The sequence below is a fragment of the Euprymna scolopes genome, chromosome 37 (genome assembly GCF_053919585.1).
Source record: "Euprymna scolopes isolate OS-2025 chromosome 37, ASM5391958v1, whole genome shotgun sequence".
Classification (NCBI taxonomy): Eukaryota; Metazoa; Mollusca; class Cephalopoda; order Sepiida; family Sepiolidae; genus Euprymna; species Euprymna scolopes.
In genome coordinates, this window is record NC_136518.1 from 85,823,125 (window position 1) to 85,847,166 (window position 24,042).

At 35.7% G+C, this 24,042-nt stretch overlaps 1 protein-coding gene across 2 annotated transcripts in view; it reads right to left on the reverse strand.

Annotated features, from left to right (window-relative positions):
• Positions 1-24,042, reverse strand: part of LOC145261274 (phospholipase A-2-activating protein-like) — a 62,237-nt gene that overhangs the window by 23,199 nt on the left and 14,996 nt on the right. Inside the window, exons 1-8 of one of the 2 annotated variants that reach the window (XM_080119750.1) lie at positions 21,333-21,469; positions 15,665-15,858; positions 14,426-14,527; positions 12,982-13,101; positions 9,562-9,865; positions 7,206-7,366; positions 2,778-2,932; positions 1-52 (exon numbers count right to left, since the gene is read on the reverse strand). The exon at positions 1-52 is cut by the window's left edge and continues 171 nt beyond it. In XM_080119750.1, coding sequence (XP_079975876.1) covers positions 1-52; positions 2,778-2,932; positions 7,206-7,366; positions 9,562-9,865; positions 12,982-13,101; positions 14,426-14,527; positions 15,665-15,827 — 1,057 coding nt within the window. In that variant the 5' untranslated portion in view covers positions 15,828-15,858; positions 21,333-21,469. Of the gene's footprint in view, positions 53-2,777; positions 2,933-7,205; positions 7,367-9,561; positions 9,866-12,981; positions 13,102-14,425; positions 14,528-15,664; positions 15,859-21,332; positions 21,470-24,042 lie in introns of those variants that run through there. The other variant, XM_080119748.1, reaches the window with a different exon arrangement.

The following is a 24,042-nucleotide window of genomic DNA, read 5'->3' on the forward strand; positions in this document are numbered from 1 at the left end:
TTAAAGCTGGAACATTTGGATCAATATCTACGCTAAACACAAAATCATACTCCTGAAAGAAAAAAAAAGTATTAATGATAGAGAGGCAAATGACCCAGGGAAATGGTCAGATAAAAAAAAAATAAAATAAATAAATGAAAATGGACACCCCACCCCCCACGTGTGTGTATGTGGAGAGAGTTTTGGTTTGGTTGTCTTATATTATGGAATATCAACCCTTTTTGGATTTTTTTATTTTTTTTATTCAATTTTCACCCCAAACAAGGTACAGTGCCACGTTAAAGTAGGGGGCTACTATCGGGGACAAGAAAGATATTTGTTCACATTACACTTGAACTTCTGCATATCAGTACAGTTGGAAAAGCAGAATCCCGGAAGGGAGTTAAAAAAACTTGCAGTTCTGGGGAAGAAACTATCAGAGTAATAGGCTTTCTTACACCTAGGGATCTCTACTGTAAAGGAGTGGGACTTAGTTGCTTGTCGGGTTTGTTGGGGGTAGTCACGTCGAGAAGGTACAAGTGCTTGCAGTTTGTCAGAGCATTCACCATTAAAGTATTTGTAGAACAGGCAGAGGGATGCAACATTTCGTTGACGGGACAGAGGCTGAAGCCTAGATGACAGTTCAGGACTTATCATGTTAGCGACTCTCTTTTGAACCCTGTCCAGGAGTGAGAGACAAGCAGCAGATGCACCAACTCAGATGTGACAACAGTACTCCATACATGGGTGAATGGTGGCTTTATAGAGGTACAGGATACTTTCAGGCGTAAGTAGTTTTCTAGCACGGTAGAAGGAACCAACCTTCCTTGCAGCAGCCTTGGCAATGCTCTCAATGTATCTATTCCAGTTCATGCTCCCTGTAAATGTTAGGCCGAGGAGTTTAAAAGAAGTACTTTCAGGCAATGTGTTCTTGGCCATTGCTATTGGTGGTATTGGAGGACTCCTGCTAGTCTTATTTAAAACAAACAAGGTATGTATTTATTTAATTCTTTAATAATTAACTAATTTTTAACTAACAAACAAATCAAAACTAAGAGAAAGCCACAGAGTGCACATGTGTTTCTGTGTTGGTGGAAAGAGGCAGGAAGTCATTCTTTGATGAAACAAAAAGTCATCTAACTCCTCTATCTCCTTCATGAATCATGTTATGTCTGAACCTTTGCGGCAAAATTGTCATTTTCAGAACATAAACAGGAAAAGAAAGGCAAGGCCAGTAAAGAAAAGGAAGAAAAAAAAATGATAAAGCGATAGAAAATGAATAAATAAAATCCAACCAAATACCAAAATTAAAAAGAAAAAAAAATCTAAAATGTTCGGTAAAGATGTTGTGATATTCCAGAATGTAGAATTGCACGGGAGAATTCTTTGATTGATATTTTCTGATGCTCCAATAATTTTTCACTGACAAATAAACAGCAGTCATTTCTTGTTCACACGGTATAAATAGTTGGCTCAATGGGAAGTAACATCTAGCTATAAAGGTGGCTAAAATAGTGATTTAGCAGCATTAGTTTCTGTGCCTTTCTTTATCGTTTGATTATGTAATACTATCACAAATAAATGCCCTGGCAGAGTTCAAAACCTAGCAGATGATGCCCTTTTTCTCTTCCCTGCAACCTCTTTCCCACAGAAGAGACGTTGCGAGTCTGTCTCTGCTCTAACATGTTATGTGATTTTCATGTCAAATGTTTGCCTGATCTTCAATCGATGGTCTCTCCTTGCCAAACTTTCACAAAAAACACTTGATTAGCTACAACCACTATTAACATTTTCCTCCACTTTCTATCTGTGCCTAAATCTAAACACAGATTCCATGAACAAAGCTTCTTTCCTAGAACTGCCTGCCTGTGGAACTGTTTTGTTGGTCCGCTTCCCAGCTGACTTCAATATGGTCATCTTCAAGTTCAATGTAAACAAGTTCTAGTTGAGCCATCCCCTTAAATAATCAAATTATAACCAATTTCTACCATTAACACTTACTACACTACCACCTTACATTCATTTAACCCTTATCCTCGAGTGACTTTTGGATCTTGATAAGTGACAACTCCCAAGTAAGAAAAAAAAAAGAAAAAGAAAAAAAAATATACACCAACAAACATAATTATTTGATGGTTGATGCTTTTTCACGTTTTCTTCTTTTACGGCACTGCAGAGTTACACACTTTATAAACTTCTTTTTGCCCATTCCTTCGAGGGACACACAAAGACGGTATTTTGTTTTCTCCAACTACAAGAACTTAGACACCAGGGTTGGAAAGTGGGATTGAAAAGTCAGCACCCCAGAGGAGGGGTACACTGACCTGCAAAAAGTGCCCGGGCAGCCTCGTCGGTATTATCCGGTGAGGGCGCCTCAGGCGATTAGCAATAAACTACCCCTCCCCCCTTCTCAAAAAGAGAAGGCTAAGCCTGGGATGATGGGCCTCTTAGAATTACACAGAACTTAACCCCCAATCGCAAAATCAACAGGGACCAGGTGATTACAGGAATGGTTTGGGGGCCCGGGATAAAAACCCTAGGGGCACAAAAAGACAGAACCGTAAAAATAATGTCCGAACCCAATCAGCTCATTTGCCAAAGAAAAAGCCTTTATTTCTCTTCTTTATTACACCTGGCACTTCAGATTTCCTCCCGTGAAGAAAATTCCTGTACATGTCAAACTAACCTCCAACTTTTTAATGAAAAAGGTTTTTTTAATATAACTCTATGTGGAAAATACAGAATTAAAAAAAAAAAAACATGTCTACAACTAAATATTGCAATAAAATTATACCAACTTTTCCTCTGAAGATGGTCTTTCCAGTTGTTGCATGGGAATCAGAACCAGAGCCGGTCACATCTCCCAACAAGTCCCACTGGTTGGTTTCACCGTTCCAACTGTACATCATCACTTTCTCTCCTGATCTCACCATTCGTTGTTGCCCGGGAACACCTAGAATTATTTAATATATATATATATATATATATATATATATATATATATATATATATATATATAACACTTTGACTTTACTAAATAAACGCATCAAATTAGAACTGATTGTTAACAAACGTTCTTAACCGTTAAGCCATGGGCTCATGTGGATGCTTCTAGTATGAATCTTGGGAGTCTTAAATCAAATCTTCTCTAAATGTGTAGAATTATTACTTATTATTATGGAAATTTCACTATCTATATATCTAGAAAAGTTAGAATGTGTGTGTGTGTGTGTGAGGACACTTCTCAACCGCAACAAATATTTGATCTACAGACTTGAAATTTAGTATATAGGGTATTCAGACATGTGGAATACGTTTTAATCGGTTTTTATCTGGAAAAAAGGGATGCTAAGGGTCAAAATTAAAAAATTGAAATGTGGGGATCATTAGATATTTATCTGCCAACTGTTTCATGAATGTGCATGCACAAATCGTTCACATGACAGATTATTTATGTTAAGAATAAATAGGTTTGAAAACACTTTTTAAAGATTGTGTCAAGCTGGCCTAATGGTTATCGTACTTTATTCACTGTCTTTAGATTTTGTTTTTGATCTCAGCTTGAGCTTTTTTTTTTTTTACTTATAAGAAATAAACTGCTTAGAAAAAACATAATACTTGCATGCCCATGTCTCAGTTTATGTATGAATTAAAATATAATATTTATGTGTATTTTTTTACGACTGGGCAATGCCAGGCAGCCTGCTAGTACATATATATCACACATACTAGCTGGCAACCCAGCGTTGCCCGGTCGTGCAATATGTTTAAACATGATATTTTAATCGATGCAGATTGTGTATGAATTATTATAGATATAGTATTACGAGTAATCATTTGCCTGGCGGACTAATTCAGAAAAAAATAAAGAAATTACAAAATTACAAAAATAATACTGATAATGACATTCATCAAATTCCGTCTGTGTTTACAATATCACGTCAGCTGATATTTGGGCTTGACGATGAATGCCCTGGGAAAGTCACTTCTGATTAATGTTTAGTTATAAAATATGGAAACGAAGAAATGATTTGCAGTGATTTTAAATGGTACCTTTTCTTTTATCGTAAATTGAAGAAAAAAAATTAGAATAAAATAATGAGGTACACCTGGGTGTTAGTTGAATATTCTACCACTAATCTCCAGATTATAATAAATCCGTTTTTTTTTTTTTTTAAAAGAACTGATTTAAGATTTTATTATCTCCCTTGACTGGTGTAACGTAAAATATTTCCCTTGTAAAAATTATTCTTTTTATCTATAAGAGAGAAAAACTATTAAGTTTGGATTTTTTCAATTTTTAATACTTAGCAGATGAATTTCTGTACCAAACATATCTAAGAACACTGCCAGACATATAAATTAGATTTGTGTGAAATTTGTAAAAGATAGGCTCAGACATTTCGGAATCTATGAGGAAGGAACTCACACACAAAAAGTGACTTTTATATAATAGTAGAGATAAAGATACATATATTAGCAGGCCGCTTGGCATTGCCCAGTCATAAAATATGCTTAAATATGATATTTTGATTAATGCAGTTTTCGTATTTATTATTATTATATTATATTGGACCCAATATATAGTAATGATTTAAAAAGTTTTAAAAAAATGACTCGCGTGCCAGCACCAAGAATCGAAATCAAAACATTTAGTTTATGATTTACTTTTTCCTTTGACGTTAATGCCCGAGCTATAAAGACATGTTTGCTGCAAGGCTAAAAATTAAAACATGAACGAATACCAATTATGTTATGCATGCATATTCGTAATGCCGTCATTTGACCATCACTTGGCAAATATCATTTTTTTTTAAACATTTCACACATTGGCACCGATTTTCCTAAGCTAATATAAAGTTTCGCATGGGTTTGGATACCCTATATATTAAGTTTCATGTCTGTAGATCAAAAACTGACAGAAGAGTTTGGTAGGCAAAATTTTTTAAACAAATATATATGCATACATAAATATATATAGAAAAAGGTTTTTGTTTACTATAAACTTTTTACGCAAATATTACACAAGTATAAATCATGTAGAATATCTGCATGAATATAATTACACGGAATAGTTAACTAAAGATGATCATCCCATAAGAAAACCGAAAAAACTAATAGGGAATTAATTAAAATGAATGTTTAAAAAAATATACAAGTTAGCTAGGTTTTTTTGCAGATGAATGCAATTCCACAACCCGTATATAATAACGTTGTATTTTCTTTTTAAATAAATAGAAAAAAGGGTTTTTAATATGAATATCAATACACAAAAAAGAAAAACGAATTTATAGGATTATAAAGATATATATAATATATAGATAAATATATCTATACTCCTTAGGATGTTGGCAACCTTCACGTGGTCCCTACCATAAGAACCCAATATCTTTCTAGAAAGAATCCTGACTACAAAAATATCAGGAAAACCAATGCCAACAATAGGATCTTTGGATTCATACACAATGATAATGATAATGATAATGATTGTGTTCATCAGAGTTCTATTCTAAGACAAACTCTGTTTCTTCTTTATATCAATGATCTTCCTGAAAATATTATTCAGAAGATTAACATTTATGCCGATGATCCAATTCTATTCTGGTGTTGCTTCTCGCCCATTTCCATCGGGTCAGTTGAAATATGCAGCTGACCTAGAAGTTGACCTTCGGTTCCACTATGGATTAGGGTATGAAATGGTTTGTTTTGTTTAATCCAATTGAGACTCAGCTTAATGTCATTCAATTGTAGACGTGCCCCTTTTCTTCCCCCAAGATTTTCATGGATGACTTTGCTCAACATGAAATCGACTGAAACTTCTTGGTCGTTTTTTCCTCATCAAATTTTTCTTGAAGTTCACATATTAGATCCATCGTTCTTTCTGCTTCTCATAAAGTTGGTTCTATCGCTCAAAAACTTTTCACACTTGAGACAATTCTCTACAAATCTAATATCAGACCATGTTTGGAGTTGACTGTTGTCATATCTGGGCTGGTGAATCTTTGTCCCATTTAAGCGTTCTAGAAAAATTGCAGAAATCTATCCATAACTTGACTGGTCCCATCCTTTCACGGATGTGATGTTGGTCTTATCTACAAATACTATTATGGCATGTATTGTTCAGAATTGTCTGATCTATTTCCTGCTTCTTTTATTCCAGCTCATTTGGCTCGTTGGTCTAGTGGTCTTCATCAATTCGCTGTTTTTGTATCTCATTGTAATACAGCTCCCTATTCCAGTAGTTTCTTTCCAAGAACTGCAGTCTTGTGGAACTCCCTTCCTGCTGACTGTTTTCCTCCTTTGTCTTGAAAAGACCAAGGCCATAGTATATATTGTGCCCTGGACTCTGAAGGATGATCAAGGTTGGATTTTTTGGTCTTTCTTTCTTACCTGGTCTTCCATTGTCGGGTTTGTACCAAATATTATTAAATATTTTTTTTTTTTTAAATTAAAATCCTTCTGGATGAGTAATTTGTGTATTTATTTATTTATCATCCTCATCTTTATAGCTGCTGTTGTTTCAGCACGTTTCAGCCAACTATTCATCTGGCTTCTTCAGGTGCTTAACCATGACGGGATAGGTATGCTGAGTCTTGTAACTGTATCCCCAGTAAGTACAGTTTAATCAACGCATTAAAAAATGAAAATATCAAAAAAAGTTTAAATTGTACGTAACCGTTATGGAATAAAGTTCTCCAAAAAAAAATTTCACTTAATTTCATCAAGTAGTTTTTGCTTTACAGCAAAAAAACAATTTGTTATCATACCGAGCAAAAGGTTTAATTTTTAGGAAGAAAAGCTAATATTAAAGATGGGGAGGGAGTGTCGGCACTTTAACTATAGTTATCTCCCGTGGCGTTTCTAAACTTCAATCAAAGATTAAGAAAAAATCCAAGATGTCTGCCTTCAACGTGCTGTCATAAAAACGTGTTTTCCCACTGTAAAAAAAAACAAAAAATTACTCGATCAAATTAAGTTAAATTTTTTTCGGAGATCTTCAGCTCAGAACAAATACATACAATATAACCTTTTTTCGATATTTAATTAAATTGATTAAACTGTACAAGTACCCAAAAAATAATATAAAATACTGAATATAGTGGAAATGTTCAATAATTCTTATTTAAAAAAAAAAAAAAACAGAAAACAAAAACTAACAGACAAACACCCCCCCCCCAAAAAAAACCCCCCAAAAAACAAAAACAAAACAAAACAAAAATACTTACCAGGATTTTGTAAACATTCCATACCAGGAATGTCCTCCAATTTAACACCTGCAATTTTGCTTGGAACATTGCTTGCATTTACAAGTTCATCGAAAGCTTTTTGGTCTTCAGCGCTTGCCATTCGTTCGGGAGATTTGGTAAAGACACGGATAACAGCATCACTGAAAATACAAACACAAAACATTCAAGGCTTACACTAGGGATTGATTTATTTATATAATTTCATTTCTTATGTTTATATAATTTCATTTCTTATGTTTATATAATTTCATTTCTTATGTTTCTATAATTTCATTTCTTATGTTTATATAATTTCATTTCTTACTACGTTTCTATAATTTCATTTCTTATGTTTATATAATTTCATTTCTTATGTTTATATAATTTCACACACATACAAAATAGGCAAAATTAATTCCACAAAAGTTGCAACAATGATTAAAAAAAAATATAGAAGAATAAAAAATAAAAATAAAGTTTATATTAACTTTAGGCAACATCTATAACTCATCGAATTCAGAAACTTATTCTGGAAATTGACACAACAACTATGCGAGCCAATTTGACTGAGACAGCATAAGCTCCTGGGCTTGACCATTACTCCTGATATGAAATGGAACACATGCATCAAATCTGTTGCCAAGAGCCAGGTACGTCCAAGGATGGAGTACTGTTGCCACACCTGGGCAGGAGTTGCTAGAAGCAGCTTATCCTGCCTTGACAGAATTTAAAATAGACTTTGTAGCCTAGTGGGGGATGCCCTTTTCTCTCCCCTGCAACCTCTTTCTCACAGAAGAGACATTGCGAGCCTGTCTCTGCTTTATCGCCATTTTCATGGCAAGTACTCGTCTGAGCTTCAATCTATGGTCCCCCCTCGCCAAACTTTCACGAGAAACAATTGTCTAGCTAAAAACACTATCAATAATTTCCCCCACTCTTTATCTGTGTCTAAACCTAAAAGTAGATTCCATGAACAAAGTTTCTTTTTTAGAGCTGCACACCTGTGGAACTCTCTTTCATTTGCCTGCTTTCCGGCTGACTATAATATGGTCATCTTCAAGTCCAATGTAAACAAGTTCTTGATGAACCGTCCCCTTAAGTAATCCAATTTACCAAATTTCCACTACTAACTATTACTACGTCATTGTCCCATTGACCACTGTACACTTATTAACCCTTATCCTCGAGTGTCCTCTGGGCCTTGATAAGTGGTGGCTCCTTTGTAAAAAAACATCCGCACTGACACAAACACAGAACGTAACAACATTTGAGAGCTGTCTACGTTTCCTCTACCCGCTGATGAGATATTTTCTCAAAAATATTTAGGACACTCACGCATCTACCATCTTGTGCAACAAACTATGTTCAGAAATTAATATGCATAAGTGAAAAATATTAAAGTCCCTTCAATATCATCGTTATTTATTTTACTCCATAACTGCATTGTGATAGTCCTCAAACATAAACCTTTCACACTTCGCACAATGCTTCAAGCAAATGTCAAAATCCTTAATTTTGCACCAGTTTTACGTCCCCTTACAGTAATTAAACACAGCACAATGCTACAAAACCTTCTGTCTTGGATCCTTATTCCAATTTTCATCAAAATCCATTACATGATTTAGATTCTAGAAAATGTCTAAAATTGAAGGGGTCTAAAGAAAAAAAAATTGAAATTTAAAAATCTTATTGCTAAATTCTAAAACTGTTTTTGTTTTTTTTTGCTAAGTTTTTTAGGATGTTCACATGTAACATAACACAACATAACCTTGAGCCCCTGGAGAGGCAGAGGCCATGCACGACTTTGTAGATGCTTTTTTAGCAAGGAGTTTTGGCCCCACGCCCAACCTTCCCAGGACGTACAGACAGTGCCTAGCCTTTCCAAAAGAGTCACCCATCTGGTACTGGCCAGGCTCAATATGGCTTAACTTCGGTGATCAGGCGAGAACCGATGTGTCAACGTGATTGTGCTGTACTATGTTCACATGTAAGCGCTTAAGTAGAATATCATTTAAGGAAGTGCTGTGGTGGCACCCACTCATTTACATATGTGGATAATATTACACATAAATACAAGACTCGGTTAGTCTGAGTGTGTGTTAACCAGAAGCCACTGAAGGCCGAGCCGAGAGCAGATATGTTCTCCAGCCAAGACTCTCTTACTTGACAACCATTATGTAAATATACTGTAAATATACTTTTCCTAATACACTTCTTATTGATCTACCTCTGTTTGTTGAGTCTTCATTTGTATTGCCTTATACGTTATTTGAAAACATAACAGGAAGGAATTTAGCAGAGAATGACAAAGATGAATATATATTTCTATTTAAAAGGAGAAAAATGAAGAACATACCTTCCACCGGATGCAATGTCACCATTATGTAAGACACAAACAGTCCAAACTGAATGGCAAGGATGGTTAATGGTTTGGACACAGGTTGTATTGTGCCAAACACGAAGAGTCTTGTCTTCACCTGAAGACACAAATCCGTCTTCATTTGGAAGAACAGATAAGCTGTACACAAAGCTGTCATGACCATGATAGATGTGAAGGCACTCCCCTGATGTGAGCCACCGGCGGATTGTACAATCATTGGAACAGGATAAGAATTGTCCGTTATTCATAACGGCAAGATCGCGTACGCAATCAGTATGGCCTGAAAAAATAAAAATAAAATTAAAAAAAAAATCTATTTTCTTATTTGGCTCCCCACGAAGGCAGAGTTAAACATAAGATCAATTTTTAATGTAGGGAAAATCTTGATCACATGGTGCAATGGGGAAAAAGGTGGCTGGTTAATTTTAATGCATCTAAAACCAAACTTCTATCTTTACATCATTAACATTCTGATCCCTGTCACTACACTTTACTTCTAGTCAAAAGGCCAAGGAATCATACATGTCTATTTTTAGTTTTGAAAATGTCTGCCTTCATTTACAGCAAAAAACTCAAAACCTTTAGTTTTGTACCAAAGGGAATGCTTTGGCTCATTGGTATTTTGCGAAGGATTGGTATACGTGTAAAAGTAAAAATAAAACAATACGATATCCCTGTTGAGCAAAAGAAGTATCCATCAGGTATGTATACACAATGCGATGTATGAAAGAGAAAGCTGGCTACTGAGGGTAGAGGACATGTGTTGCATGGAGAGAAATGATATGAAAATAATGGATTCATACTGCAAGTCATAAAGCAGGTTTAAATCTGAACAGTATATGGAGATGTGTAAAGAACAGGAGACTGATGATATGGCCACGTTGAAAGAATGGATAAGAGTTCTTCGGTTAGTCGATGTAGGACAGCTGTTCAGTTGGCCAAAGAAAATATGCGAGAATGTGATAAGAGACTTGAAAGAAAGAGGGATAAATAAGGACCTGGCTGGAGATAGGTTAGTTTGGAAATCAATTTCTAAAAGCCATCCAATACATGTCAACATATAAAATGGATGTAAAACGATGATGTTAATATTTTTTTTACTTCAAATGAGGTTACTATTTTCAACGAAAGGCGATTTTTATTTTTTACAAGAAAAAATGTTGATATTTTTCAAATTTCCTATGAGAAGGGCTATGACAACAGCATATTCTTTTCCTTGTTTGGATTCTCAGGTGTATATCCATTGATATCTTATGTTTTTATGTAGAGTGATGTGGTTCTCAATTGATTGTGTCTAACTGTGTCGGGTATATACTTAAGAGCCAAAACAATTAAAAGAATATACTGTTGTCATAGGCCTAGTTATGAGTATATTGTATATCCCTATACATATAAAGATAGTTTCATCTTAAAAAAAAAAAAGGGGGGGAGGTTAATGTTGAGAATTCTCCACTATATTAAAAAAAAACAAAATAAAAGAAAAATCTGTATGATGTACTTACCTGTGACAAAATAAAAATATCATATTCAAAAAACCACATAAATTAATCAAGTAGGTTTATTTTTATAAAGAAAATCATTTTTAAGCGTTTAATGGGAATTTGTAGGCACATAAATCTAGTAAGTATGAATTATTGTTGAGTTATCTCCCTTGATTCCATGACTTTTTTTTTTAATAAATAGTCACTTCTCATGCACTCATAAAATTTAATTTTCTTATTTAAAAATAAAACTACTTGATCAATTTACATGATTTTTGGAATATGATATTTCCGTTTTGTCAGGGGTAAGTACATCATATTTTTCTTTATTTTGTTTTTTAATATGGGGGAATTCTAGACAAGAATTTGACTACAAATCTAAAACTGATGTGTATTGAAAGACTATAATCTCGAGTGTATAGGCCTCTGTTCCTTCTCACCGTATATTGTATTGTAAGAACTAAAAAATAAATCCAAGTTAAAAACTTTAGTGGAAAAAATATTAAAGAAATTTTTGCCCTATTATCAAATTGTGTTTCTATTTCCAAACACGATTTTTAATTCATTTTTTTGATTTACTATTAAAAGAAAACACTTGATTTCGAATGTATTAAGGATCATATTAAGAGGAGTCAATGCGTTTCCTGTTGAAACGGGACCTCTATAAATAATGACTGTCACTTTTGCATCTTTTCAAGAGGTAATATTTTTAGACTGGTTTTCATTTAATAATTATTGCTTCGATTATGATTAATTTTAATTTTTCAAGAAATGACGCTACATTTGTGGAGATGTTTCATGTGTTTGAAATCTGCATTTTTAGTTATACACTGTGAAAATTGATTTGTGGACCACAAGATGACAAAATTTTTAAAATTTCCAACAAAATTTGAACATAATTCCATGACTAATTGCATTACCAAAGTAAATTTAAGTTTTGCAAAAGTCCCTGTTATCACGAATCGCATCTTCTGCTTGGTGCGGATTGCGAACCCACATGACTTATTTTTTGCCATTCCTTCCGATCCAGGGCAAGTTGGTTGATGGCCGCCTAACTGTTGAGAAATGTCCAATCAAAAACATTTTCTCTCCACTTTCTCCTTGGCTTTCCTCTGCCTCTTTTGCCTTCTACCGTACCATCAAAATATAACGGGCAAGTCATTGATCGTTTGACATGGCCAAAAAGTTCAAAGGTTTTACTTTTTGATTTTATCAAATAGAGGGGGTAGGGAAGTAGTTTGACGGAGGATGGATATTTTTTTTTTTTTTTTTCGATCAAGCGATGTCCCGTAATGAATTGCATTACATGATTTTGAAACACCTCAATGCGATTGGTTAGTTGTTTAGTCCATGTGATAAAATCAAGGCCATATAAAACTACTGGGAGGAAATAAGTTAAATAAAGTTTTAATTTAATAGTTGTCAGCACTCTTTTTTATTTTAAAATGGTGTTGTGTTTTTGGAAAGCTGCTCAACGCAGCCCAATTCTGTGTTTCAATATTGTCTCGTGATCACTGGAGAAAGTCAGTTTATGCCTAAATAAATGAATTGAGTGACATGTTTGATGGGTTTACTGTGAATAGTCATGTTTAGGTTAAACTGTGATTTAACTGTAGACATACATTCTGTTTTCTCTTGGTTTATTTCTAATCCTATCTCCTTTGCATTCTTTACTAACACATTAACAAAAACTTGAAGTTTGTGTGTGCAGTCATTAACAAGAGTGACATTATCAGCGCAGGAGTAGTTGGAGAGGATTTGTCCACCATTAGAAAAAAAAACGCTTTGGCAAATCCTTAAAGTCCTTGTATTCGTATTCAAATTTTTCTGATAAAATGAAAATAAAATATTGTTTTGTGGTACCTCATAACAGCAATAATCTTTGTTAGTAACATGAAATGAAAAAAAAGATTACCAGTAATCACGTTTTCACATCTCCCAGCTTTCCACACGCGAATAGTTTTATCAGCGGAACCAGTTAACATAAGTCCTTGATCTGCCAAGACACAAACAGCCCAAACTGCAGCTTCATGACCTGCAAGAAAGAGAAAATAAATATCAGTATTAATCTAATAAAATATTTAGCACTTCTGTATGCAAACATGAAATATGGCCGCTATAAATAAAATAATATGAAGACTTTAGGAATTACTTGTGGTGCGTCCCCTTAAATTATCCAAATTCTACCCAATCTACAACATTAACGATTACTTAGCATTCATTTACCTTTATCCTCTGAGTGGCTTTGGGCCTTGATAAGTAGTGATTTTTGTAAAAAAAAAAAATGCAATTTTTGACATACAATTAAACAAAGTTACTGACAACAGGTCTTCTTCCAAATAAAAATAACCAGTTGTCCTCAACACAGAAACCCTTGAAGAGATTGAGTATTTCAAATATCTTGATTTCATCATCACTGCAACATCCTCAATCACATCAGTAATGCTTGCACCGCTTTCTGTTGACTTCGATTACAGCTCTGGTCTCATAAAGAAATACAGCTGAACACCAAAGGCAGTATCTACCAGGCATTTGTCCACAATATTCTCCTTTATGGCTGCAAAACTTGGTCTCTGCAGGCAAGTGACCTACCCAAACTGGAGGTATTCCACCATCAATGCCTACACCACATCTTCCATGTCTACTAGCAACAGTTTATATCCAACAGTATAATTCACACTTGCTGCAAGATCCACTCTCTCCAAAAATCTCTTTGCCAGACACCTTTGTTGGTTCAGCCACACCTTTAGACGACAGATAACTGTGAGGTCACTGATCCAGCACCAGCATCAGGCTGAAAAGAAATAACTCAAAACATGGCTCAGTGAAGCAGGATGCTGAACTGATTCGGGACTCTTTTCTTTACGAAGTCCATCACTGGAACAGTGAATGGCTTACACTCATAATGGAAGCAGGCTAGGGTCGCTGTGATTGGTCAGCCTGCGTTTGGGATGGGGTGAACTTGTTGGAATGATCACGCCCAACTGACCCGGGGTGAATGCCACAACCATGACCATGAATCATAATGCAAAAAAACATCCTAAATTTTTACAGCTTGAATCTCGTTAAAATTCAGGGTTTTAAGGGGAAGAGGGTAGGATCCCCTTTATAAAGAAAATGATGCCATTATAAAAGTGCAGATATAAGAAGGACTACTTCCAAATTTTAAGGTATAGCTAAGAGCTAAATAGTAGTTGGAGGAAACACAAACAGGTGTGCGTCTCTCATAAGTGTAAAAGCCAATACGTACTAGATGATGAGAGGCTACAAATGCACGACCGAATTGCCACATCTCAAACTCAGATTGAACCATAATCCATAAACAGCACACAATCACACTAAGAACAAATTATTTTTACCTGTAAGTGTCATTACGCAACGCTCTTTGATCCACACTTTAGCAGTTTTATCCCAAGATCCACTGATGATTGTACCAGCTTTCCCAACGGCCAGAGCACAAACTAAGCAAAAGAAAAAAAAATTTTAAAATCATGTTTCACAATTTTGGAGATCACGATTATTTGTATTATCATGATTATTCACATCTTGGTTGTCATTTTCGCAATGTTTCGTCCAAAGTAACCTTGGATTTTCTTTAGATGCATCTTTTTAAATTACTCTTGTTAAACAGTTTAGTCCGAAATTCGGTACATGTGTTGCTAGTTTAACAAAAACTCAAAAAGTTGCATCTGAAGAAGGTCAAAGATTACATCGGCCAAAACGTGAAAATGATAATCAAGAATCATAATTGGAACAATGAAAATCACATTAACAAATCACATTAACAAAGCCAAGTTTAGAGAAATCTAAGAAACCAGGCGTTGTGGAATTGCAAATCTTCTGCAAGAGTCAAAAAGTCTTTCTGTCTGTCTATCTGATCGGACTCCTTGTCCGGACCAATGTGACTCTCTCTCTCTCTCTCTCTCTCTCTTTCCAGACTTCCCTGTCTGCGATCAGCTGCTTCAGATCTTCAAGATCACAGTTGGTGCCATGCACAATTTGCTGGATGCATGTGGATATTAGGTTGTCCTATGTTTGTGCGCTTGTGCCATGGAATCCACAGCAATACATTTCTTACCTGCTTTTGCTTGCTCCTCTGGCAGTGACCAGCAAATCGTAGATGTCGCACCCTGATGATAGTAGATATGGCAGGTAGTTTGCCATAAAGTCTGATCTAGTAGCACCAGACTGGAGGCTGAAGGTTCTTTACATTTATTTTTTCAAACTATTGTCCTCATTAACATTGATATTCTTTTTGTAATATAGCAAATGCCCTTTGAGGAATTCAAGAATAAAAACAACCAATGATGAGGAAACCAGTCTGAAAATAATAAAAAAAAAAAAAAAAAAAAAAAAATGGAATAGGAGAAAGAGATACACTCCTGAATCAAGATGGAAAGCAATGGAGAAACTGTCATTTTTATTTGTCTTCCCGAGATTACCATGGCGCTACAATCTGGAGAGCCATTATTGCCGACACTTAAAATTGCAGGGTCGCTGCTACTGTAAGTTTAGGGTGATATTTGCATTAAGAGAGATTTACATGAAATCGCATATAATGGAAATATAAGTATAAGTTTGGAATTGGTTGTACTTACCTGTTCCCTCATGACCGGTCAATTGGTAAAGCTTCTCGTAGGTCTGTAAATTATAGATGATAATCAGATTATCATTGCTGCCAGTTAGGATGAGTCCCTGTTCGTAGATGCTGGTCGGAGGTGCAATACAGACGGAAGACACAAAGTTGCTATGGTCCCGCATGGCATGATGTTGCTGGAAACCAATGTCATTTCTAAAAATAAAGGATCACAAAAAAATTGTTGATAACAATGCTGCAAACATGCGAATTACAAAATAACATTCTGAAAAGAAACAAAAAATTTTTCAATAATTTTTCTTTTTAGATGCATTCAAATATCTGTTACAGGGTTCGTCTGTCACAGATTTGAAATAGTATTTTCGCCGGACTTTCTGAATTTTGGAGATGAGAATTGATTATTTGAACGACTGTTCTCATCTTGAGTTTTATTTGTGTAACAGAGTGTAAACGCACATATGGCAGCAGCCAACATATGGCAACGTATATGCAAATGACCGAACCATGTGTGAGGTGACGTCACAGCAAGGAAGAAAAGACAAAGATTATAAATGAGAAAAACGTGGATTCTTGAGGTTAGAGAGAAGACAGAGAAATAGACGAGTTACACAGGTGGCCTAACTGCGACAAGAAAAGACATATGCTAAAACATGGCCGGACAAGGAAAGAGTACCATGTATTCGACATGGCAGAGTCTTGTTAAGCATATAGGAGCGAGAGAACTTTCGAACAAAAGACAAAGCTTGCGATGATGTCTACATATTAACACGTTTGTTAAATTTGCACAATGTTTCGATTGATGTAATCTTCAACCTTCTTTAGGTGTATCTTGTCAAACTTAGAAATCTTTCTGTCGAACTCAGGAATCTGCACAGAGTTTCAAACGGAACACATTATTTAATCCACAGAGTATAACGGATAAAGTTCTTGGTAAAATTCAATTGTAAGTAACTGACACTCTTTTGGAGGTTGAGTTACAAACCTCAGTGCAAACGACACTCAAAATACAATTGTGATTTATTTAAGATTTCTAATTGGCCGTGGCTGATAGAACGAGACTGTACCTATTTCGTGAGAGTAGAATTAAACACAAGGTCTGTTTTTAATGTGGGGAAAATCCAGCTCCCATAAAGGAGTACTCTGGATTATAACAAAAATAAAAATTCCTCAGTCTGAGGACAGAATAGATGAAGTGTAGTATTAGAACACTTCAGATCAGGAGTGAAGGTCAGTCCCGGAAGCGTGTCAAGACATGGAGCTTCCCCAAGTCAAGAGCCATTCATTTCAATTGGGGTGTGATGGGGGCTAGAGCGATTATGATGAAAGGAGAGAAGCTGGTTTTCAATGCATTAAAATCGACCAGCCACCTTTTTCCCCATTGCACCACGTTCTCAAGATCAGAAGAGAGAAAATAAGAAAGATCTTGGCCATTGCTGGCCTTGGAAGTGTTACCATAGATTGTGGTGTCATCTGTATAAATTTCTCTGAACGATCTAAGAATGTGATTTGGGAGATCATTGATGAAGATTAGGAAGAATAGAACCTTGAGGGATGTCAGTGTTAATATCATGAATTTATGATTTCTATCCATCAACGATTACTCCCATAAGCCTATCAGAGAGAAAGGATTTAATAGTTGACAGGACATTACCAGATATTCCAGCATCCGACACTTCTATAGTGAAGTGGTGCTATTTTGCGAATTGTCAGATTGGTCGAGGTTATGTCGAGGTGGCACAAATGCAACAAGTTCATTGTAGCACATTCTATTGAAATACTTGTAAAACCAACACAAGGATTCAACATTAGGAAAAGATTCTTTCCAAAATCTTATGCATTAAACTAATGAAAGGTGGTCATATTACATCAAAATAGAGAACATAGATTAGTCATCAAACAGTCACAGGCCGTCTATGTGGACAGTGATTGTATAGAAATACTAAATGAATTGTATAGAATTGTGTAACATAGCGCGGACGTCAACTGGTAGGGAAAACAAAAACTTTAAAAGGTGATCACAATAGAGATTTTTTTTTTTTTTTTACACAGTGATCACCACTTATCAAGGCCCGGAAGCCACTCAGGGATAAGGGTTATTGTAAGTACATCACGTTAGTGAGGAGATTTTATGAAGTGTTTAATTAGGGGGGCGGTTCATTAGGAATTCGTTAACATTAGACTTGAAGACATCCAAGTTGTAGTCCGGAGGGAAGCAGGCAGACGGAACAGAGTTCCACAGGCGTGCAGTTCTAAGAAAGAAGCTTTGCTCATGAAATCCGCGTTTTGATTTAGGCACAAATATAGAGTGCGGGAAATTTTTCACAGTGGATTCAGCTAGACGGGTGTTTTTCGTGAAAGATTGGCGAGGGGGGACCAGGGATTGGAGTTCAGACGAGCACCTGCCATGAAAATAACGATAAAACAAGGATAGGCTCGCAACGTCTCTTCTGTGGGAGAGGGGTTGCAGGGTAGAGAAAAGGGCATCCCCCACTAAACCACGAAGTCTATTTTGTACTCTGTCAAGGCATGATAGGCTGTTTTTGGCAGCTCCTGCCCAGATATGGCAACAGTATTCCATCCTTGGCCGTACTTGGCTTTTATATAGATAGAGAATTGCATCAGTAGTGAGATATCTTCTGGAGCGGTAGAAGGATCCCACCATCTTTCCTGCGACCTTGGCCACAGACTTGATGTATGTGTTCCATTTCAGATCAGGAGTAAAGGTCAAACCCAGAAGCTTGTCAAAACACGGAGCCTCACCCAGACGAGAGCCATCCATCACAATTGATGCCAGCTGGGGATCAGAGCGTTGATGATGTAAGGATAGGAGATGTAGAGGATGTTCAAAAGCACGTTTGAGAAAATGAGGGACGTCACAGCGGTAACGAAAGAACATAGATTAGTCATCAACCAAATGGTCACAGGCTGTCTATGTGGACAGTAATTGTATAGAACAGTAACAGAGTAGGGAAAAACAAAGACTTTAAAAAGGCGATCATGTTAGAGCTGTGTATGATGTTCGGGATCACGTTTGAGAAAATGATCACGTGAGGAGTGTCACAGCAATAATGAAAGAATGAGAAAATAAATGTTGTTGTACAAAAAAAAAACAAAAAAAAGAAACAAAAAAAAACGAGTTGAAATTCTTTCTTATTCTTGGTCTGCTTTGCGACTGAGGCTACAACATGTTCGTTCTCTGACAACATTACAATTGGAAGGTCTAGTTCCGTTTTAAAAAGTCAAATTTTTAGAGAGGGGGGGGTGAAAATAATAAACTTTTAGAATACCAAAGTATTTTAATCACAGTTTTTGTGCTTTTTAAAAACTTTTGAGATGAGAATCTATAATTTGAATTATTCGGACTACTATTTTCATGTTGGTCATTATATTCCCAACATTTTCGGTCGGCCGATGTAACCTTAAACCTTCTCCAGGTGCATTTTTTTCAAACTTGAGAAACTTCTAGTAAAACTCTAGAAACTGAATGGAATTTCAAACTGAACCAAAAACCTTTATTTAATCCAAACACTATAACAGCTAAAAGCATAGTTTTAATCCAAACAATTTTCTGGAGTTTGGCAGCATATCAACCCTTTTCAGATTATTTAAAAGCGAATTCAGTAATTTTTTTCCAAAAAAGTTTTTATGCTTCAAGTTCTTTATATCTTTAAATATTTATTCATGATGTTTGGTTTGGTTGTTTTGTAGAGGGAAATTTTTGATTTTGGTTTTGACTTTACAAAACATGATTGAGTTTTGCAAAGGGAAGGGACCCCCCCCCCCAAAAAAAAAATCAATGTTTGGTGCATTTCAGGTCAGGAAGCCAATATCTTCAGACAGTCTGATCTGGTAGCACTGAGCTGGAGGTTGAAGGTTTAATCCTTACTACTTACGGGTGATAACAAAGAATAACAAATTAACACTTTACACAACTATGGCTGACAGATTAAGAACAATCTACCTCTGTGGATTATATAAAGCATCAAGAATTGCTTCCCATCACCCTGGAAAACCTCATCAGTATGCCCTGTATTTAAGAATTCAGGTGATCGCTCATCTCCCTCTCAGTACAGGCCAATAAGTCTCCTGTGTGTCATGAGTAAGTTGCTGGAATCTGTGTTAATAGAGAAATAATCAACCATCTCAGCAAAAATAACCTTCTTAGTGACACACAATATGGTTTCCGTTCTGCTAGATCTACAGCAGATGTGCTTACAGTTATATCTCATAGGATTAGTGAATTGCTCTTGACATATTAAAGGCCTTTGATAAGGTATGGCATGAAGGTTTACTTCACAAGATCTCCAGCTATGGAATAGCTTGAAATGTCTTATCAATTATTAAATCATTTCTCTCTGATAGTTTTATAAAAGTAGTGGTTGATAGGCAGAAATCAGAAGCTCACAGTATTAATGCTGGAGTCCCTCAGGGTTCCATCCTGGACCCAACTCTCTTCCTGATTTACATTAATGATCTTCCATATCACATCCTTACATCATTTATGCTAATGACACTACCATTTATGGTAGCACATCTAAGACAGTAAACGACCAAGTTCTCTCAGATTCTCTCTCCTCTGATCTGGAGCACGTGGTACAATGTGGAAAGGAGTAGCTGGTTACTTTTAATGCATCTAAAACCAAGCTTCTCTCTTGACATCATCAACATTCTGATCCCCATCTGGCATCAATTGAAATGAATGGCTCTCGTATTGGGGAGGCCTCATGTTTTGATAAGCTTCTGAGCTTGACCTTTACTCCTGATCTGAAATGGAACACTTACATCAAATCTGTTGCCAAGACCGCTGGAAAAATGGTAGGATCCTTCTATCGATCCAGTAGATATCTTACTGCTGATGCAATTCTCTATCTATATAAGAGCCAGGTACGTCCAAGGATGGAGTACTGTTGCCACATTTGGGCAGGAGCTGCTAGAAAGGACTTGTCTTGCCTTGACAGAGTTCAAAATAGACTTTGTAGCCTCATAGGACATGTCCTTTTCTCTTCTCTGCAACCTCTATCTCATAGAAGAGATGTTGTGAGTTTGTCTCTGCTTTATTGTTATGGCAAGTGCTCGACTGAGCTTCAATCTATGGTCTCCCCCCCCCTCGCCAAATTTTCACAAGAAACACTCGTCTAGCTGAAAACACTATCAATAATTCCCCCCCCACTTTATCTGTGCCTAAATCTAAATGTAGATTCCATGAAAAAAGCTTCTTTCTTAGAACTGCACGCCTGTGGAACTGTCTTCTGTTTTCCTGCTTTCCAGCTGAATACAATCTGGTTGTCTTCAAGTCCAACGTAAACAAGTTCTTGATGAGCCGTTCCACTTAAGTTAACAGATTTACCGAATTTCCATTACTAACAATTACTATATTGTTCAATTGACTACTGTACACTCTTAACCCTTATCCTTGAGTGGTCTCTGGGCCTTGATAAGTGGTGATACCTATGTTAAAAAAAAAAAAAAGTTCAAAAGTTTAAAATCGTACAGGTTCTTCTGTTCAACCAGACCATATTTCCAAGTTTGAAAAAAAATCTGTGAATATAACAACTAAGATGAGAATAGTAACTCCAAATATTTTTTTATTACATATAAATGGTCCTGTGCAGTTCTAAGAGGTCCATCTTCCCAGGCTTTACAGAAGGGGTTAGTTTATTGCTAATTACCTGAGGCACTCCTACCAAGGAATGCCGATAGGGCTGCAAAAAAATTTTTGCTTGGCCAGTGCTCTTCCTCTCGGGCTCTAGCTTTTCAAATCCAACTTTCCTGACCTTGGGTCTAATGCGAAAAGGAGAGAAATAAGAACTCTGGATCTTAACTGCTTCCGAGAACACTAGATGATGTCACAAAGTCATGCATTAAAAAACAGTTGAAGAAAATTGAGAACAGATATTTTATGACATCATAAATGCTGAAATTTGTCATCTATTAAAACAGAGAATAGAAAAAGGTCCTCTATGTGTTTTATTTTTTCATGGAAACTACTAGATGATCTGGTTGAAATTTGGTATGGACATTTGTTATGATAAGATACAGCAAACTAAGTATTATGGTATCCATACAATGCAGAGTTAGGGATTAATATGGATCAGTATTTAATGCAACAATAAGCACAAATGTAACCATATTCAACCATCAATTTGGCTTAAAGCACTCATTCTAAGTCAACAGGCTAAAAAGTCTATTATATATATTTCATTGAATAAAATAGGTTTTATATCTACTAATTCGGGTTTTCATCATTTTTATCTTCCAAACTTCTAGCAAAAACTGATGTAGTCACCATATTTATTGTAGGCCCAAGTTCTTTCAAATTCATCTGGATAATTAACTGAACTGATTCTGGACAATTTACAGGGTTTTTTTATTTATTTATTTTTTTAAATATATATATATGTATATATCTTATTATTTCATTGGGTCTACAGGAACTATGGTGACTACATCAGCCAGTTTTTTCCAGAAGCAAAAAAATTAGGAAGTCAGAAACGATCCAAACCTGAATTAATAAACATGAAATGTCTATTTTATTCAATGAAATATGCTTACAAAAAGAATGTTGTCTAAATATACAAATACCAAAGGATAAAGGCTTGTTGAGGTTGAAATACTTAATTTATTTGAAAAAAATAAATAAAAAATTTTTTTTTGCATCACATTTAGTTTCTAAATGATTTCTCATCTTTTCATTAACTGATGCTGCTAATGTACAAATATTGAATCTAATAAATGTACACATTTCTTTATTGATAAGAATTTAGCAAAAAATTTGTTGGACTGATGATGTCTCAGAGAACTTATTGGTCCAATCAGTAATCATTACGGAACCCCGCAGAATCATGCTAATGGTTTTTAATAATTATCATATGCCACATTAAACTCAACTATATATCACATCCGGCGGTCATGGGGAGGTAAGTAAATATTTGAAAGATAGAACTATTTAATAATATATAACAAATATCCAATGAATTACAGGTGGTCTAGTAATTTAATAAAAAGAAAGTAAAAAAAAAAAAAATATGTTCCATTATCGTCATGCATAATGGAGGCCATTTGTGATACTATTGACACCCCCACCCCACGTGTTAGGAAGTAAAAGAAAAAAAATATATATAACAAAAGAAAAGGAAGTAGATTATTGGGTAATAGAAACTTGACGTGGGAATGTTAGTCAGGGTATGGTAGTGACTAACAAAGGGATCGAACAATGGACCTAAGATATATTTAGATTTGGTTTGCAGATATTTTAAGATTGACAATGAGTTTTATGATGCTAAGGATTGGCAAGATGTTTTATGATAGTTGTGAGTTGGACACTGTATGACGACACTTGACGAGAGTGCAGTTGGACTTTGACATTAATTTGAGTTAGAACGCAGTTGAAGATTCTACCGCTCCAGTAGATATCTCACTCCTGATGCAATTCTCTACCTATATAAGAGCCAAGTACGTCCAAGGATAGAGAACTGTTGCCACATCTGGGCAGGAGCTGCTAGAAACACATTATCCTGCCTTGACAGAGTTCAAAATAGACTTCGTAGCCTAGTCGGGGATGCCCTTTTCTCTTCCTTGCAATCTCTTTCCAACAGAAAAGACATTGTGAGCCTGTTAGTTTCACGGCAAGTGCTCAGCTGAGCTCGAATCTATAGCCCCCCCCCTCTGTCCTGACTTTCGCAAAAAATACTCGTCTAGCTGAAAACATTATCAATAATTTCCCCCACTCTTTATCTGTACCTACCTAAACATAGATTCCATTAATAAAGCTTCTTTCTTAAAATTGCACGACTGTAGAACTCTGTTCCGTTTTCCTGCTTTCCAGCTGACTACTAGATGGTCGTCTTCAAGTCCAACATGAACAAATTCTTGATGAGCCATCCACTAATGTAATCTAATTTACCAAATTTCCATTACTAACGATTACTATGACACGTCACACTTAACCACTGTACACTCATTAACCTTTATCCTCGAGTGGCTTTCAGGCCTTGATAAGTGGTGACTCCTTTGTTAAAAAAAAAAAAAGATGGATCGTGGTTCAGAGGAGATGTAGAGAGGAATTGATCAATGAAGTAACGGAAAATCTCGACAGAACTTACGTGTGGATGTTAGTATTTAGAGATTAGGGATGTTACACGAAGTTCTGTGCGCTCTCTTTGATAGTGTGAGAAACGATGATGATACGACGATAAGAAGGAGAAAAAATATAGGACACAATGTTGGGGACGGCAGAGCTGTCGAGTGGGGTAACGCGTTGTATCACATATTTTCAAAATTAATGTGTCTTGTTAACCTTTTGACTAATGCTGTATTTAAAAAAACGTTTTGTGCACAAAACAAAATGAATTACACAAAAAAAAAATAAATAACATTCTT